Below are 19,055 nucleotides of genomic sequence, written 5' to 3' on the forward strand. Positions count from 1 at the left end.
ATTCTAATGCTCTCTTTGGCAATTGTTATTCCTTGCAGCTAATTTAACAGTACTTCTTGTTGTAAGATTAGAAGTGAATTGAGCAATGTGAACGTGAAGTAAAAGCACAGAATGTTTCTGCTATCTTTTAACAACATACAGGATTATTAATAGAAGAGAGTACAATTCTAACAACATTTCAGAAAACCCCTCGTAATTATGCAAATTTCCTGTAGTTAAGGCTTGGCAGATCAAAGAACCTTAAAATTAATTAGATAAGGGCAGCCATATGGGCTTTTTTATTTTACTCTTTGCATGAATATTGCATACATGAAAGACAGCATAATTCAGAACTAAAGACCTGAGAATCAGGAAGAACAGAAGCAGAATGGTGGACATTTGAGTACTGTAGGATCTACTTTAGCCCAGGACTGGAAGGGTAACTTAAGGTGACTAGATAATCTGGTTTCAGTGGTCCAGGTAAAACTAAGACCACTAAGACTAGTGGTTGAGACAACAAATAGCATCAGCTGATGGGGTGGGAGGTGGGGAAGGAATGGTGATCATTGTTTTAATTAGAAAAACAACTATGTTAGCCGTATTACTTCTTGTGAAAGAGATGAATTATTTTAAAAATATAATTACAAGCTATCAGATTATCCCATAATTTCTTTCATACAATTAAAAGCTTTAGATATGGATTGTTCCATGATATTATATAAGCAATGCAAATAACTTGATGAAAATTAGTTTTAAAGTAGTTCAAACATTCACCAAAGTTTATGAGTAGGACTCATAAAAGAATAAAGTCTAGCTACAAACTTAATATAATAACTTCTGAAAACATGACTTTGAAAAGTTCTTGCAGGAATTATACCGACTCAAAAAAAATCTATTAACATACTACATTCATGAAACTTATCAAAGACAGTATTAGAAATTTCCCTGTAGCAATACTGCTAGGGTCATAAATGCACTTGAAATTCATTACCATTATTTCATAATGCCAAAACAGAAAAGGAAATTCATCATGATTTGAGTCTGTTAGGTTTTTATTATTGTAAATATGGTAGCAGTGAAGATGAATGGTACTATACCCGTATTAAATCATATTTGATAGCCGTTTCCTAGAGCAAACTGTAAACCACTGCATTTCTAAAAGCACTGCTCCCTCCCCCACAAACAACCAAACTCACTAAACCCTAAAGACAATGTTTAAGAAGAATGTATTTGGTTTTGTTCTTGGAAGACAGAACCAGAAAAAAAAATTAAGAAATTATACATTACATAGGTCCAAATTTTAAGCTAGCTTTATTCCCCACAGATGTAAGGAATTTGTAAGCTATGTGCATTCTTCCTTTACACAGCTGTCTGTAGTTGGAACAAGACCTTTATTTTGCCACTGGGTTATTTTTTAAGCTTCCTTAAGTAGTAAGTGCCAAATGGTCAAACATTAACAAAACAAACCCATCTAAACTTGTGTTTCCTCAAAGCGGGGTTTTGAATCAGTTTATACTGCTGTGAATTAATCTTTAAATAGATATTCTGCACTTGAGATCCCACGAACCCATTATTTTGTCATCTTCTGATTAAAATCATGTCAATTTATAAAAATCAAATTTATTTTAAAAAGCAGCATGTCATACATCATTCAGATATGCCAAGTTTCAGTCCTCTACAGTTACTATTTATTATATCCAGAATTTAAAATATTTAAGAATCTAATAATATAGATTCTATTAGCTATTAGGCATGATTTTTTTAAGCGTATTGTATGAGTTCCCTTAAAACGTCAGATTTCTGAGATTGTGTTAATTACAAACAAGCAGCAAGAGTTAAAAACTGACAACATGAACGTTGAATCTAAGTGAGTATAATTAGATCTAAGCAAAGGTTATGCTGTTTTTTTGATTTACAGCATCTTATAGCACTTTATCCTAAAGTAGAAAAAAAGGGTCAGTTTGATGGTTTTCCTGTTGTTTTTTTTAGACAAACTGTCTGTTTTGTTACTTCTCCAATCATAAGATTGTGTATAGCTATCTATGCATAATTCACAATTCACATGGCCAAAGGAACTATGATGCTGTGTTTTCATTTAGTTTATATTTAGGCAGGCCTGCATTAAGTCCTAGTAAGCCTGAAGGAATAAATACATTACACTACTTAAACCCCACCGATTTCTTCATTTAGATGCACGTTCACCCAATGAATACACTCAACTAACTTCTAGAGGCAAGCTAGAAAAAGATTCTGTAATACAGAAATCATAGCAGTTTCCAGTAGCTGACAGCAGCTCTCAGGAAGAAGCTCGATCAGAAGGTCCATATTCCAAGACAGCCCCAAAGAGTACGGGGGGCAGTGACCAACTGCAGGTACTTCAGTTAACAGCACAAGGAGCGATTAGTTAACTTCAATCTCTTTTACGCAAATTTGTGAAAGTAAAAGATTTTACTCTTTACCAAGATATGAAGTAAATTCCAAATGGTTTATACCTCTGTTGTTTTGAAAACCAGGTACTCCTCTATCTTTTAAAAAAGGAACAGGTACAACAAAATTGCTTGAAGTATTGAAGTGTATGGTTTACTGGTATCCTATCAGAAACTCAATTCTAAAGCCAATATGCAACATGGAAGCAAAAAGAGGACAAACCCGAGATACCTGGTCATTGAGAAGAACAGAACAGAAAAGGCACTCTAATGGGGGTTCAAGTAATATGGATAACACCGCAGGGATACCTACAAACCTGTCCTGGGACAAAATGCTTTCAAAAGCGCAACAGAAACAGTGAAACTAAGGATGTCTATATTTGTACAAATATGAAGCCTGCACGTCTTTGCAGGCAGCCCTACCTCCTGTATGGAACCTGCAACACCATTTAGCCTTATCTTCTATTTCCCCATAAACCCTCTACAGTACACTAAGCTTTTTTTCTGCTATGCTCCTTCGTTACGGCTTGGGCGAGAGTATTTCAGGCTATGGCTAATTGCAACTGCATGCGTTATGACCATATGGGCAGCCCAAGGACAAAACCAGAGCAAATACCTGTCAATCTCCAACTAAAGTCTTTTCCTCATGGGGAATTTTGTCTTCTACCAAACTGCCGTTTTTTACAGAACGGGTAGAGTTTTAATTGAGGCATGTATGCTCCAGTTAAAATTGGCTTAAGTAAACTAGTGGATTCAAAAGTTATTAGGGACCACAAATAACCAAAAAGACAGCATACTGAAGTAAGTTTCCCATTCACAGGAACCCAGGCTTTTGAGAAATAAGGAGGAAGATCCTGCATAGGCCTTTATCAGTATTTTCTGATATGGTTAACAAGATAGGCTGTAGCGTGACTTGGTACTGACAAAGTTTGCAAGCCTTCATCTTGGTAAATGACAATAATGAGATATGCCAGTTGTCACCCTAACAGAAGTGGCTGCCTAAGGGCATGGGTCAGATAGTAACAGAGTGTAGTGTAACTAAAAATCTCTAAACTCATCATGGGGTTTTAAGTGTTCCTAACTAAATATGTAAGCTCTTTTTAAGTTTAGCTTATGAAGAACACCTTCAGAGCAATGATGCTGAATTCACAACTGCAGGACAATTAGTTTGTTAAAATGAATTTGTGCAACAGTTAGAAAAAATATTCTACATTTTCATGTTAGCATTAATTATTGGTTTGATTAAAATGTACGTGAATACTTTTGAGCTTCCAAACCCATATTTAAGCATGTATAAATACAGAAGTGGCAGAGAACATCAGGATATGTTTTTGCAGCTATCTGGCTTGTATTTCAGGGTATCTTCTTTGTATTTTTTTTTCCAGAGTGGAATTAACAGTCCTGAGCACAGTCCTTAAGGTAAGAGCATTATCATTGATTTAGGATCTTAACATGTCAGCATTTTCTCCCCTAAATTATTGCTATTATTTAAATCAGTGTTACGCAGAATACCATTTCCCCAGTGAATTATAGGGAATTTTTTTTAAAAAAATCTGAGTTTAATTTAAAATAAGACTTGAGTGACAGATGCAGATGACTGGCACCATTGGGAAGAAGCCAGAATGGTGCAACTTACAGACATACATACTCCTATCATGTTTTGGCTTGCAAGTTTTGCATTTTTTTGCCTAAGCAAAAGGTGAGTCCATTATGGTTATAAGTAACAGGCATAAGTTAGACTAACAGAACACTTAGTACAGTCACCTATAAACCCCAGGATATTCTAACATTAGGCACTGCTTGGACCATGGCCTAATGGATATTCCTTTTTTGACTCCTTTGTTTTTGGACTCATGTGAACTGTAGCATTTGCAACATCTCACGTGATTAAACTTCTAGTTAAGCTACAAGCTGCACGAAGCACTGCTTCTTTCCATTTATTTTGACCCTGTTACCTAATGATTCTTTGACATCTTGTAGTTCTTTTATTATGTGAAAGGATGCAGCCATTCTCTATCTTCCTCATGTTACTGATGATTTTATAGATGCCTGTTAGCCTGCCACAGCCAACAACTCCAGAAAAATATATTCTTTGTTTACTGAATGTTACGTTGATACTTTTCCATGTAGCTACAAGATTCTACTTGGGTATTTCAAGGCCACTGTTGTTTCTTAATGTATAATTGCTAAGGAACTGGTAGAAAAAGTAAATCATTAGAAGTTTATGCTATTTTACAAACTGATGATACTATAGCCAATGATTTTTCAGATTGGGCAAGACACAGCTAACTGGTCAAACCCGATTTGCACAGAACAGAAGAAAAAATAATGCAGTTGCAATGTTTGTAATAAATACGCAATCTGTAAAGAAAAAAAGGGATTAGGGTTTTTTTGCCTTGTAACTGAAGACACTACTCAAAACTGACCCATTTCACTCGGAAACTTCTTTCCAGCTCTTAGGTTACTGAGAAGTATATACAGACAGACCATGCCATATGTACTCTCATTATGAGGTTATCTTACCTGACCCATTTTTCAGGTATCCATTTGCATCTACAGTAGTGTACATGATGTAAGGACCAGGCTGATTAACACCAAAAGGCTACAAGGTGGGGGGAAAGAAGGCAAAATTTTAGGAACAGACAAAGCTATAGTAATAAAACAGTAAAGCAACAAAAAAATGTTCCTAGATTAATGATTTCCTTTTGATATGGATAATTTCAAAATCTTGCAACTGTTTTGATCATAGCATTATGTGGAAATTAAATTTTCAAAATAAGGCTAATCACTTTGCTAAGCAACATTTACTTTTTCATGAAGAAAGCAATACTATTTAGTCTTCTGGCAAAAGGTTTACTGTTTCCTTGGAAGTTACAAGTAAAAGAAAAAAAACGACCCTAAAAATTCAAAGAAATAACTGCATGTTCTGAGAAAGCAGAACTCATCTGATATTGTCTGAGAGAATGCACTATCTTGATGGTCTTTCTGAATTAAAAAACACTACACAAATTCAAAATTTTGTTATCATTACTTAGCAGTGTTTTATTTAATTCATGAAAGTGACTGAACAGTTAGTTGTTGAGTACCAATATCTATTTTAAGCGACTTATCTTGAGGGAGAAAACGTATTTAAACATCAAAGTACAGTTATGGAGAAAAATTAAATTAAATTAGAAAATAAATTGAAATATCAAAGGAAATTGTGGATTACTGAGAGATGAACCATAACAACTGCACCTAAGTAAGAAAGGAAGGGAACAGTTATCTGCTGTCGTGGGTAAGGGACAACTGGAAGAAGAGATTTTAAAGACAGTTTCCCTTTTTTTTTTTTTTTTTTTTAATGTTGAATTCAAGCTGATATTAGGGCATCAAATCCAGTAAAAATCTTTCAAATGAGTTACAGAAAGAACACTGAAAGAAGAGATGATGACATGTTTCACACCATGCCTCAAAAAATAGTAAGTTCTAAACCACAGCAATAAGTGAAAATGATGAGAGACAGGATCAAAGCCTGAGAAATAATAATTGATTACAATGAAGAGTAGGGAGACCACAAGGGTGATGTTAATGCAGAACTATGAAAGATGAGCAAGTAAGGTGAAAATCTGTTGGTTTCTTCTTTTCTTTTTGTGCCAGGTAACTGGCCCAATCTTACTTTCTAACAGAGAACTTCTATTACAGTGTAAGCAATAGTGTTTCAATGATCTTGATACTGAAATGCTCACCAACACTGTTGTGAAGACTTGTTTTTTAAACCTTCCCTTCAGTTTTGCAATTAAGCTAATAAAACTATCAAATCCCTTTATTATTTTATTTCAGAAATTAAACTCTATGTCTTAAAATAGGCTTGAAGAAAAACCATTTCATTTGAAGCATTTTTTGTATTTTCAAGTCAAAATGAAATCTAATGTTTTTGCAGAACTAAAATGCTAACGCTAGCACGGATTCCTCTAAGTTCCTCTTTTAGGCCAACTTCCACTGTGAACACTGCTAAAGAATTTGTTAATTGAAAGTTTGGTGGGTGAGTTGCAGTGTATCTGGAGATGATTAAAATAATTTAAATAGAAAACAGCACATGTACTGTAGCTATCTGTAGAATCGTCAGAACCAAGTATATTTCCTTCATTGTTGAGAGGCTGAGAGAGTTGGGGTTGTTCAGCCTGGAGAAGAAAAGGCTCCGAGGAGACCTTACAGCAGCCTGCCAGTACCTAACGGGGGCTTATAAGAAAGATGGGGACAGACTTTAGTAGGGCCTGTAGTGATAGGACAAGGGGAAATGGTTTTAAACTATAAGAGGGTAGATTTACATTAGATATGAGGAAGAAATTCTTTACTGTGAGGGTGGTGAGGCACTGGAAGAGGTTGCCCAGAGAAGCTGTGGATGCCCCATCCCTGGCAGTGTCCAAGGCCAGGCTGGATGGGGCTTTGAGCAACCTGGTCTAGTGGGAGGTGTCCCTGCCCACGGCAGGGGGGCTGGAACCAAATGGTCTTTAAGGTCCCTTCCAACCCAAACCATTCTATGATTGTACCCACTTACTGTATTTTAGTCCAGAAGTGGCTACATGGCTGAATATGTCCCATAATTACTTTTGACTAGCCTTTCTGACTGCACAGAACAAGTCTTGGCACACTACACAGTTTGGGCATCCAGCTGTAGTTTGTAAGTTTTTTCTCCTATCTGGTATATTCCAGACCCCATGATGCTCGGTAACGAAGCCCACTGCAGAATTAGTCAATTGCTTTAATCTCCGAGCGGGCAGCTGGCAAAAGGTATGGGTCTCAAATATGCAAAACTTGCCCAGTCACGATTTGGATTACACATTCTTCCAGTCAATAACTGTCTTAATATGTGGAAAGTTTTTGGTATAATTAAACTTCAGCTTATTTGAAGCTAAATAGTAACACAAAGTTACATTATACTTACCGTTACTTTCCGAGGACAGTCATTAGAACAGAGGCCGCTGAGAACTGCAAAAACAAAAAGTGAGTTTGTAGCGTTTATGTGAACAAGCCATCTTACAAGCACTACCTCTGAAATCTCTTCAAGTATAGTAACAGTGTCAGGTATCCATTAAAATACATAAAGAAAATAAATGTCTTCTATATGGCATGTTAATGTATAAAAAAAATCCCTAATGTGTTTGAAGCATACTTCTTCACAGAAATTAATCAGCTAGTCACTGTTTTTTCATACCTCACAGCTGATCAGCTTCAAAAGGAGAGATTTGCCAGTTAAAAATATACCGAATTAAAACATTTTGTTAATTGTGGACTGTACATTTTAGTCATTATTCTTCGTTTCTAACCACTTAAAAATATTGGCAGAGATTCAGCTTTACTGTTTTAACAGGTAAAAAGGTGAAGACTTTTCCTTCTATATATCGGATAGTCTTACAGCTTCATTTAAAACAATTTACAAAAGCTGTAACTAAAAAAAATCTCATTACCTATTCTGTGAATTAAAAAGTATTATAAATGGATGTGTATAATGCTACTTAATATCTAAAGCCTTATGTTCAATTACTTATATAAAACTTTTTAGTTTCAAATAATCAGTTAAATTACAGAAATAGCCGTTAAACCCTTATTTATAATCAACTAAATGACAATGAAAGCTGTCTGTTCTGTAACCTAGATCACCCCATCACATTATTAGAACATCAGTACTAAAATGCCTTCAAAACAAACACCATCATACACATACACACACTAATCCAAGGTGTCATTCTGATGCAAAATTTGGACTTCAAACGACAACGGTTAGGTTGAGCAGCAGCCCAGTAAATGGCTATGAGCAGGGAAGAGAATACAGACCAGGCAGTATCCAGGCTGAGTAAAACTGTAACTTCTCCATGAATTATGGCATCCCAAAGCAAGTGTGGCAAATAGCGAAAATTAAGATTTGCACCAGATTTGAGGACAGGTCACCCTAACCACCAGGAGTTTTTTTTAAAGCATTTTCTGCTTACTTCAAGGTTCCATAGAATTTAGGGTACAAAGTGTTTGGGGATAGCAAAATACTAAAAGGTGCCCATAAGATGTTCATAATGTAATAGACTGATCAGAAATCATTTCCTACTGGAGTCAGAAACAGTACTGTTCTAGTTAAAGAATGTTTCAAAAGTTGTGTATGTGAATATTAACAACTGTCATGACTCCCAAGTTACCATTCTTTGCTTGCAATTTCAAAATGTTGAAATTTCCAAATACAGAAAAATCTAGTATTTTTATACAAACCAAAAAATGCATCTGGACAGGTAAGATGAAGGTGTGGCAAAGCAGAATTTGAAGACTGTATGTATTTGCAAATAGATCTACAAATAGACTTTTTAAGCTCGAAGTTTATTTTGTGTGTGTATGCAAGTACAACCAACGCTTCCCATTTTAATGCGAAATAGTACACTGCTGTTTGCTGTTCAGTTTCACTACTGGAACAAATAATCTCACTAAGTATGTCTGACATACATCAGCTATAATAAGCAAAACTGTTTTCATTGTCCATATGCTAAATAAGTGAACACAACGCATTTATTGATTATGATTAACTCGTATAAAGCATGCTTTGTTAGAAATACTCTCCCCTGTATCTCAATAAAAATATTTTTAGACCACTCGTTAATTCCCATTTCCTGAGGTTTCTGTGCAAAAATACTCACACCCTAAAAGGGTGCTAAAAAAGATTTGCTCCAATTTTTGAGATAGATTTACACAGAGTGAATCAAAAAGCATGTTGCAAATTACTCCTTTCTCCATAAAAATATCACACAATTACAACTCTAATATGGCTTTGTGAAATGGAAGATTTTTCAGGAGGATTTTCTGCCTGCTTGTATGAATTGCACTACCTATATACAGTATTATTTAAAAGAAGGCTTCCATCAAAATGACAAATCGTTATAGGGCATTATTATGAGAATAAAGCTCAAGCTAAGGAGAAGGTAATATATGCATCAGCCCCCAGTGGTAGCTGCAGTTCTGTTTATCTTATGGTGTGCGGAATGTGTGCTTTAGAAGCATTAGATGCATTTAAATAACATGAAGGCAAATACAATTTTTGAAGGTGAACCTCTAGTTGTTCCTGTTTAGCTTTGTCCTCATAAGCTCACGTACAGCCTCAATTTTTCCCTCTTTCTCAAAAAAATCAAGGAAGACCGACAAGCAATGAGCTCAAGGTCCAACACCTTTGCAGTTGAAGACGATGGTAGGGTGTGCAATTTCAAAACCTAATTACTCTCAATTACAAAATGTCATAACCTAACTCTACCCTTTTAAACCAAGCCTCTAAATAATTCACACACCCTTGCCATGTTCACTGCCGTTTTGTGCTTTTACAGCAAGATGTTTTGTGCTGTGTGGTGCTTTTAGGCTGAAAACACCAGACAGACTCACACACGGAAACAAACTGCCTCTCAGAACTGATCATGCAGCATAAGCAAAATACACACCATGCCAATCGTCACTGAAATGAAGCTAGCCCATTTTGCACTAGGTTCTGCACCATTTCCAGATGATACAGAAAAGAGCTCCAGTAAAGTAGGCTTGATATGACAGAGGTACAGCAAAAAAGGCAGAAGTCCTGGCTGGAAAGAAAATACTGCAAGCACCTCAAGGCACAGATGAAAATAAGTGCAATTGGCTATTGTTTCTTGCCTGGGTTTCAGCAAATAGGCAAAATAAAAATGCAGTCGTAGACAAACAAAGCATGTTCCTTCAAGTCAATATTGCTGTAATTTCTTGTGGTTCCTTTCCATCTCACTATGGCATACATATTTACATGTGCAAGCATAATTACATTTTTCCTCAGATTAATGACTTACAAGCTAATCTTCCTCCAAATTTTAAATAGAATCACACAGTTTAAAAAAAATACTTAAGTTGAATGATAGATATGTGTAGATCTCATGTAATTTTTATACTAACAGCATTATGTTATATGAGGAGATAAGTGAAGGTACTGTACAAAAGATTCACAGAAGGGGCCTCATAAGTTTGTTCAGCTCTTCCAACCCTTTCCTTCAAAAAAAATTAAATATACAACAGAATTTCTTCCATCTAGTGCTCAGGTCCTCTAATGTTGGTAACTCTGCAGTTTCTCCGGGAATTTACGTTAGTACTTCATGACCCATCATTTAGGAAATTATTCTTACTATTTACTGTTGGTAGCCTGTTACTTTATGTCGTATCCTGCATGGACACACAGAACACGCTTCCCCCATTGTCACGCATCATTATGAAGACATGCATCTTTCTTACACTTCTCTTTCAGGCTGAATAACTTGTTTCCATGTGCTTTTTCCCTGCAGATTGTATTATTAGATACTTGGTTAATTCTTGTGTTTCCTTCAGAAGCCAGAGAAATTAGTTTTTAAAGACCTAGTATTCTGTAGAATTTTGCTGGGATGCAGAAGGAAAGGTCCAGAATGAAAAGAAAGATTTAGCCTGCCTCTAGTTAATGAGTGAAGTAAGATATGCATTCTTGTAAAAAAAAATAATTACACACTCAAGAGATGATGAACACTTATTTAGAAGTTATTTGGGTTAACATTGATATTAAAAAGAGGTGATGTGCTGAAAATAGTGGGCAAAATTACTTTGATTTTTACTAAGTACACTAAAATAAAAACTAGAAAAACCCCTTTGAAATGAAACAAAACCAACTTCTCCAAGCTCAGATTTTGTAACAAGAGATTTCTGCAGTCCCTAATATTTTCCATGCTGTGATTTGTCCTTTCTATACACAGAGCGTTGCCATCATGTTTTCATATACAGAGGCTCAAATATTCACATTTTTCTCCATTTTCACTTGATTATACAGTGATTAACTTACCAATAACTTTAACAAAATAGGCATCTGCTTCAAAGTTATTTTTTAATGTATGGATAGCAAAGTCCTTGTTGGAGTAGCCTTTGCTTAGCACAATGATATCCAAGATTCCCTAGAGGGGAAAAATAAAGTTTATGTTAGAATGCTGATTTAGTCTAGATAAGATCTAAATTTAGGAAACAAATTCCCTTAGAGATACAAAGAAAAAAAAATTACAGCGTGTGCAGCAAAGTTTACACCTTCGCTACTAATTTTAATAGCTTTCAAATCTTATTAATCTGTGGCAATTTAGGACAATCTGTGCCATCCACAGCTAAACAGGACAACACATGTAGTCTGTGGCTTTTTTCTTGCCACTGAAGAGAGCAGCTCAACTGCAGCATATGGAGAACCAGCAAACTTCTACACAGGGGTGGGCTGCTGCTCTCTGCTCACCTTCCAGGGAGCATCTAAAGAGTAAATTTCCCAGGCTGAAGGCACTGCCTGGCATGTGCTATAAAGCCAACATTTCTACAAAGCATTCTGCCAACGGCACACACACAGACAGCAACACAGAGAGATGTTTGCTGCAGTGAATAGTTCGACTTACATCTTCATATATGTCAAAGAAGGTTGCTACCACTGCATCCTTGATTTGATTAAGGTCCGAGAGCTCCCAAAAAACTTTAAACATGCGACGTACACTCTTGCAGCTTACATTATTGCATGGGACATTTTCTAGTAAAAATGCTTGTTGATTGCTGTAAAACATATATATATATATACATAAACCAATTTATTTGCTATAAACAGTCTAAATAATAGACATTACAAAAATACTGTAGTTAAATAATTTAAGTCTGCTGAAGTTAAATATAATAAAAACAAAGCTAGCAGCCACTGGATACTTTAAAATCCATAAGCATTTCTGTGTACTTTACAGACAAATTACAACCATTGTCATGCCTGACTTAAACCAATGAATACACTGAATAAATGGGTCCAAATTAGCAGGAATAATTTCATTAACGATCCTCTCAAAAGACTGAACATATTCTTAAGTGTATTCTGAAACAAGTATATGTGCACTTATCTGCCATTTTCCTTACTCCCTCCACAGTCCTTCATCTTAAACACTACTTAAAAAGTGTCAGTGCTTCCTCATTACTTTATCTCTTCCCTCCCCAGGTCCATTAAGAAGTTTTCTGACACGTTGCATGATGTTTTACACAAATTTAAGATTAAACCAAATCTCTATTGGTATGTTTTCCGTTGTTTCAAAGCAAAATATAAAACACAAACCCCAACCTACTAGCACAGTAAAAATAGGACAAACCAAACTGGACATTTGCTGACATATAACAAATAGAGGCAGAAAGATAGGCAGAAACAAACAAGAGTACCCGGTCTAGTATAGCAAAATCTCCCTTCTAAGGGATTTATCTAATACATGCCCACTGGTCAGTGTGAGACACAGGGTTTATACATGCACACTGATGACTACTAGCATTATATGCCATCTCTGATACTGCAACGCTGCCACTCCCATCAGAACTGTGAAAACCTTCAGACTTTACCAACCAGGAGTCTGAATCTTTGGCAGGTCTGTATCCTGGGAGCCTACTAGAATCCATCATTGCCTTGGCAATGGGAACAGATGAAGTTTCTTCCTCTCTTTCTGGGGGCAGAGCCAGGAGACTGAGCAGACAACGTTCTGTAAAGCTAGCTAAGTGTGTCAGAGCCCAGGGCAATAACCAGAATCACTTCTTCATTATGACCTTGAACACACTGCTGTTTTGGAGGGTGACAGTAATGTGTTTTTCTGTATCTTAACAGCATCCAGTGCCTCCAGGATGCAGTCACACACATGCACACGCATAACCATCTCTCCTTAGGAAAGTGTTTATTTCTCTTTGTTTCTTTGGCATATTTGCAATAATTTGCTACTTCTAAGAATCATATCCCACAACAACATCCATATATCTGCTCTATCCACTTCAGAAATAGTTAGAGAAGGGCAAAACATTTACCCTGAGAAAAAAAAAATTCTGACAGCAAAGTATATCAGTTTCCTTGCCTGTTGCCAAGCTAGTATTTCAGAACCTGCAATAGGAAAAATGTAGGATTTTGTTCTCTGTAAGATGTGTCAAAAGTAAAATGAGATATTTAAACATTTCCCTCTAAACCTTATAATCACATTTATTGAGCATCTGTGAAAAATACACAAATTAGGCCTTCATTTTTTCTGCCATATGCCTGCATTTGATTGAAGTTTCATACGAACAATCCACTTTTTACTATTTCACTGTTAGAAGTATGAGTATATTGAATTAATGTCTGGCCAAAATGAAATGAGGCGACCCGCAACATTTAAGACACAGTATTACCTGTATTGAAGAACTCATAACTTGAAATGGTTACTATATTACACATTATAAAATTGTTAATGTATCACAATTTAATGTATTACATACGTATCATATTAGATTAACCAACTGTAAGGTAAGGTGACAACCTGAGCTACACGAATTCTTTCAATTTCTCTTTTTCATCATCTTGACATACATTTTTTTTAATCTGGAGAAAGTTTTACAAAGATGCTTTGTTTCAGTTCACATTTTTTTTAAATTCCAAAAAAGTATTACATGATAATTATTTAAAAGACAAAAGATTGTCAAGCTTGCACTACGCCCTATGTACAGAGAGTTGTTCAAGTCTAAACTATAAGCCTTGTGAATGGACAGACACAAGAAGTTTATTTACCACTGGAAACTTTTTGAATTCCTTTCCTTGGTAGCATGCATTTAATGACTTTCAAAACATTACAAACTGGACAAAAAATAACGTAACACCAACTGCATTGTGAGAAAAAAGGAAGATACTAATCAAAGTGCCACTTTTCTTCCCTCTTCTCTATTAAGAAGGGAAACACAAGACAAACAACAGGAAGAAAAAACCCAATCCCAAACCCTAAACAGATGCTGAAGACTGAGAACTGCACCACAGGGCAGGTATCTTGTAGAGGAAAAAAAAATAATATCATAAATGTAGTGTCCCTTGTGGCAGAGCAGCAGAGGTCTGGAGAATCCTTAATCACAATATAGCTGAAAATCTACTAACGTTTACCTTAACAGGCTGGGGGAATTTCATTTCAAAGTACTACTGATTTATATCCATAGAGTTCCTTTTGAAATACAAATACAAGCTTGCCTAGTAAAATAACAGCTCAAAGGTGTTACATATAAATGTTAAGCTACAGTAAATATTAACTATACCTACAAGTACATACACATAAGTTTAGATTCACTGCTGTGAGTTATAGGAAGTTGAAATCTGATTTTATTTTGATTTTTTGAAGTCAGTGTTACTGCTTACCATAGAAAAGTTAAGAAATTGCACAGTAACAAACAAAAATAATGACATTCTAAAGCTAATAAAAACTACTGCTATTGGTGAGAAAGATGGGATAAAATAAGGTTTAAATGTGAACTGCAATACTCAATTTCTTTTAAGTTTTGGCTTTTTTTTTTTTTAAGTGGAATTTACAGAAATGCATCACTTCACTGGAAGCATACAGAGGTTCTACAAGCCAGCTATTATTAGTTTTATAATTAAAGCTGAGCCCTCTTTCCTGTCAATTTCCAAGGCAATTCCTTGGCATTTGTTTTATGAACGTCTTAAATTACTTTGACTTCTATACCAGCATTAAATTCCTCTTATTTAATCTAAAAGCATCTTTGAAAAGCACGATGAGAAGAGTTAACAACTTATTAGACACGTAGCTTATAAACAAATGCTTTAACTTGAGAATATCACCAAGATGTCTTCTACACCATCTTGTTTTTTCCTTTTTAAAAAATGGATAGTATTTATAGCAAGAAAATAAGTTACAAACTCACATTTAACTTAGTTTGATTCTTAACTTTCCTCATATTTCGGACCAGAATTTTGAATGACATATCCTGCCACTAGTATTTGAAGAGCATTAGCCAACTAAAATACGCTCTTGAAATGTTAGTAGTTTGTGCTGAAAAAAATAATTTCCGATACATTTATGTTTAAGTAGTTCCTCCTTTGACTGAAATGGGGTGAACATGACTTTCCGTTTCCTCATACATTTTCAGCCCATTATCTCTTGATAACATACTAGGTAAGGCTTTTATCATTAATATGTGGAAATTACCTACGATTCCTAGGAACAGTTTAAAAAACCTCTAAAAAGCAAATGAATGTGCTCACACAACAACTTCTGAAGACAGAAAAAACCTGAAAGTGCCTATCTGGTGGTGGGGGACAGTCTTCAGGTTTACACCAGAAATGCAGAAAGAACCAATAACAACAACAAAAAAAATCTAAACAGCAGGGTACATGCAGCCTTCTTCTCATCCATGTATATAAACACCCTTAGTGCTTTAAACCTGCATCTATTTTCAAGTTGAGCTACGCTCCAAGTTCCACTGAAGGCTGCATGTTATAACTAGTTGTCTTTCTGCACAAACTTCATTCTTTCACGTGCACAGTCAAGTGATTCCCACTTGACTCAATTCAAGATTAAAAATACACACTGAAATAAAACATTACTAATTTTACATTTTGATTACACATTAATGGAAATCAGAACATAAAGAAAATATATATACGTAAAATGTTTTAGCAATTGGTAGCCACATTATGTCCGTCTTGATCCTTCTCAGTCCCAGCCCACTCCCAGGGCTGCGCTGATATGGGACCTCTCATGAGCTACATCTCAGCGTGGGAGGATGACAGCTTAGCCTGTGGGCCATTCTTTTGAAAGGCTGCACCAGCAAGGGTGTTGCAGTGCCTTACTGTTTGCAGAGGGAAGTTCTAGAAACCAGCTGTTCGCTGCCTCCTCAGCTGTTCGGTTCTCTCTTGGACGAACTCCTGACCTCTGGATTTGGCCTATGAGCTGCCAGTTGAGTTCTTATGTTATTTAGGGCTTTAATACAGCACCATCGCCAACATCAAAGGATCGACCTCTGTGTTTTATTTCTGCTGCATGCTGCAATTACCAAGAGCAAGTTTATGACCTTCCTGTTATTATGAACCAAATTTTGAAGTTTAACACCACCAGAAAAAAAATCTCCCTGTAACAAATAAAATCATCAGCATCCTTAAAACGACAAAACAGTGTCCCTGTAAGCCTACAGGAAAACACATAAAGACAGACACTGCTACAATGGTAAAACCTTAACAATCAATGCTGAAGTGCTACACAGATGTGTAACCGCCAATATCAAACAACACAGCTTAAATACTGAGAAGAGTCAAAGCAAAAAAATTCTGAACTAAGACTAGCATATCAACCTTAGCATGCTATTTGCAGCACTTTTAATAGTTAGGTATATACACCAATGTATACACAGTGGCAGCGAAATTGTGTACAGCATGCATAACTTTATCCCAAGCAGCCTAAGAACGATGCTCAATAAAGTATAGGGTTAACCACAGTTTGGAACCTTCTGACCTAAGTCATCCATGCAGCAAAGCTGATTTAGTAAAACTGAATAAACAAGGCTTAACCCCAAAGAAAGACTGAAGACTTAGCTCGTTTTATTTTAACACATTACTTTGCAATTAGAATTAAATATTTACTGCTTAATTTCATACATCTCTCACTGTCAATTTTAGGTTCATTCATTTACAGTTATACAGGGGACATTTAAGTGACTAATATCTTACTCCAGACATTCAGAATAATTGAATTTGCCTCTGGTTTTTTTTCAGATTTGCTCAATTACAAGGTGCTCATCAATCCCACATTTAAAAGTAGTCCTCTATCCAACCTTACTTCTGACAAGTGACAACTAACAGTGATTTAGGAAGAGTCAATTTGGTCAAATAAGAGTCCTTCCAAGTATACCCATATAAAACTGTAATACATGTATATTCATTTAAAACTGAGCATGAATACCTGGAAAATTTTCTAGACCTGTATTATACTCAACATTTTTCACTGAACTGTTCATATCCAGCTCTTTGTTCTCCCCATTTCAGTCTTTACTGTCATTTGTCACCAATGTCAGAGAGAGATACTGTATTTCCAGCTTTACCATTATTTTACCAGTGAAACACATTCCCTTTAAATAAAAGCATAATTTTAAAAATGCTTCCTTAGATTACATGTTTGCAAGACGCCAACTATTAGTTTGCAACAAAATATAATTTGGAAATAAGTGGTTAAATAAAGTTTGTTTCATCTAATTAGGTGGGAGAAAGATAGGTGTTTATAGACTCATATGCAGTACTTAAACTTTCAATGTTACCAGAGTAAATTTAAAACCAGCTTGTGAAAAAATGAATACATTTAGATAAGATAGGAAGTACAGGTGAAGCAAGCAATAACTACTGATGAAATCCCTTTACCTATTATTATTCTATATACATACACGATTTCTAATACAGTCATAACTAGAAGGAAGAAAAATTCATGTACGTATCTAGCCTAAAGAAAAAAATCTGTGGACTGGAATTCTAATGTGCAGGTTTTGACTCAAGACAGAAATTAAAAGAATTCATAATGGACAGATAAATACGTAAGAACCAACTACAAATGCAGTATTTTCACCCGGTGGAATTTATTGAGTTTCTCGGTTCAAATCCCCACCACACCTGCAAACAAGTAAGATTTCTTTAACAGCACTAACAAAAAAGAACCCCATGTCTCCATGTTGTCAGAAAAATCACACACTTATTTGAAAGCAGAAGGATATGGAAAGAGAAACAGTGTAGTCTTACAGCAGTTCCAAGAATCTTGAAGCTAATAATAATTTTCCTGACTTACCTGGAAGGACAGTAAACCAACATTATTCCTAATTGACATGTCTTCATTTCAGTGTTTTGTAGGCATTTTTAAGGATTTCATATGAAAATGCTTTCCTGAATTGTGATGAAAGCATGTAATTGATTTTAATCACATTCTTCCATTATCACGTATCGGTATACTTTCAGATGAATAAAATGGTTTCTGCCTCCTTTAATTTCTTTAAGTCACAGACAGCAACTAGAAGCTAGGGCTCCTAGACTATAGCACAGATTGAGGTCAAGAGTTTACAAAAATGCTTTTATCATTTAATCACAGTAATCAATCACTGAAATTAGATCAGTAGATGTAGCATGAAAGGCTTCAGAGAAAGAAATAAACAGCTCGATCCAGAAGTGTTTTAAATCAATTAAATAAGGTTTTCATTTTAATTTGCTCTGATTTAAGAAGAGCTTTTCATTTAATTCACACGTTGTTTTAATTCTCTCCACTCTGTGACCCAGTTACACATTTTAAAAGGAAGTATTTGCTTAGGTCCCTCAGAAACAATGAATTAATAGTACTCTGAAAGTGACATTACATAGTGGGCACAAAAAACGTGACTTTCATTCCCCTCCCAAAGTATGAAGACTCTGTTTCCATTTCTTTTCTATAAATACTGGAAATATACTGTGTTAACATGCAATGTATTTCTTAATTTTTAGTTTACTTACCCTTTTTTTTGCCAGACTTCCTCAGCTCTCTGAACCTCCCTTTGAATAACTAGTCAAATCATCTCCCACTACCTTCAGTCCTTATGCCTTACTGTGTCACTCAACTTTGAAGTCAAGTTTCAAAATAACTTCAAGACGCACCCAACTGAATAAACAAATAATTTTAGAAGCAAGGAGAATAAATATAAAAGTGTATCACAGTAATTCATTGCAATGAGACATAGGTAACTTCCTGGGCTTTCACAGGAGTAATTATTTACAAAATACTTAAATCTTTTACGTGATATTACATTGCCACAATTATACACCAGCCAGAGCAGAGAGGCTCCTGAGAATCTTAAATGATAAAATAA

At 35.5% G+C, this 19,055-nt stretch overlaps 1 protein-coding gene across 3 annotated transcripts in view; it reads right to left on the bottom strand.

Moving 5' to 3' along the window:
* ITFG1 (integrin alpha FG-GAP repeat containing 1) overlaps nt 1–19,055 on the bottom strand; it is an 88,186-nt gene that overhangs the window by 16,471 nt on the left and 52,660 nt on the right. For all 3 annotated transcript variants that reach the window (XM_056360940.1, XM_056360938.1, XM_056360941.1), the window contains 4 exons: nt 11,819–11,969; nt 11,233–11,341; nt 7,330–7,373; nt 4,929–5,007 (listed from right to left, as the gene is read on the bottom strand). In XM_056360940.1, coding sequence (XP_056216915.1) covers nt 4,929–5,007; nt 7,330–7,373; nt 11,233–11,341; nt 11,819–11,969 — 383 coding nt within the window. The remainder of the gene's footprint in view (nt 1–4,928; nt 5,008–7,329; nt 7,374–11,232; nt 11,342–11,818; nt 11,970–19,055) is intronic.

This window comes from Falco biarmicus, chromosome 15, assembly GCF_023638135.1.
Source record: "Falco biarmicus isolate bFalBia1 chromosome 15, bFalBia1.pri, whole genome shotgun sequence".
NCBI lineage: Eukaryota > Metazoa > Chordata > Aves > Falconiformes > Falconidae > Falco > Falco biarmicus.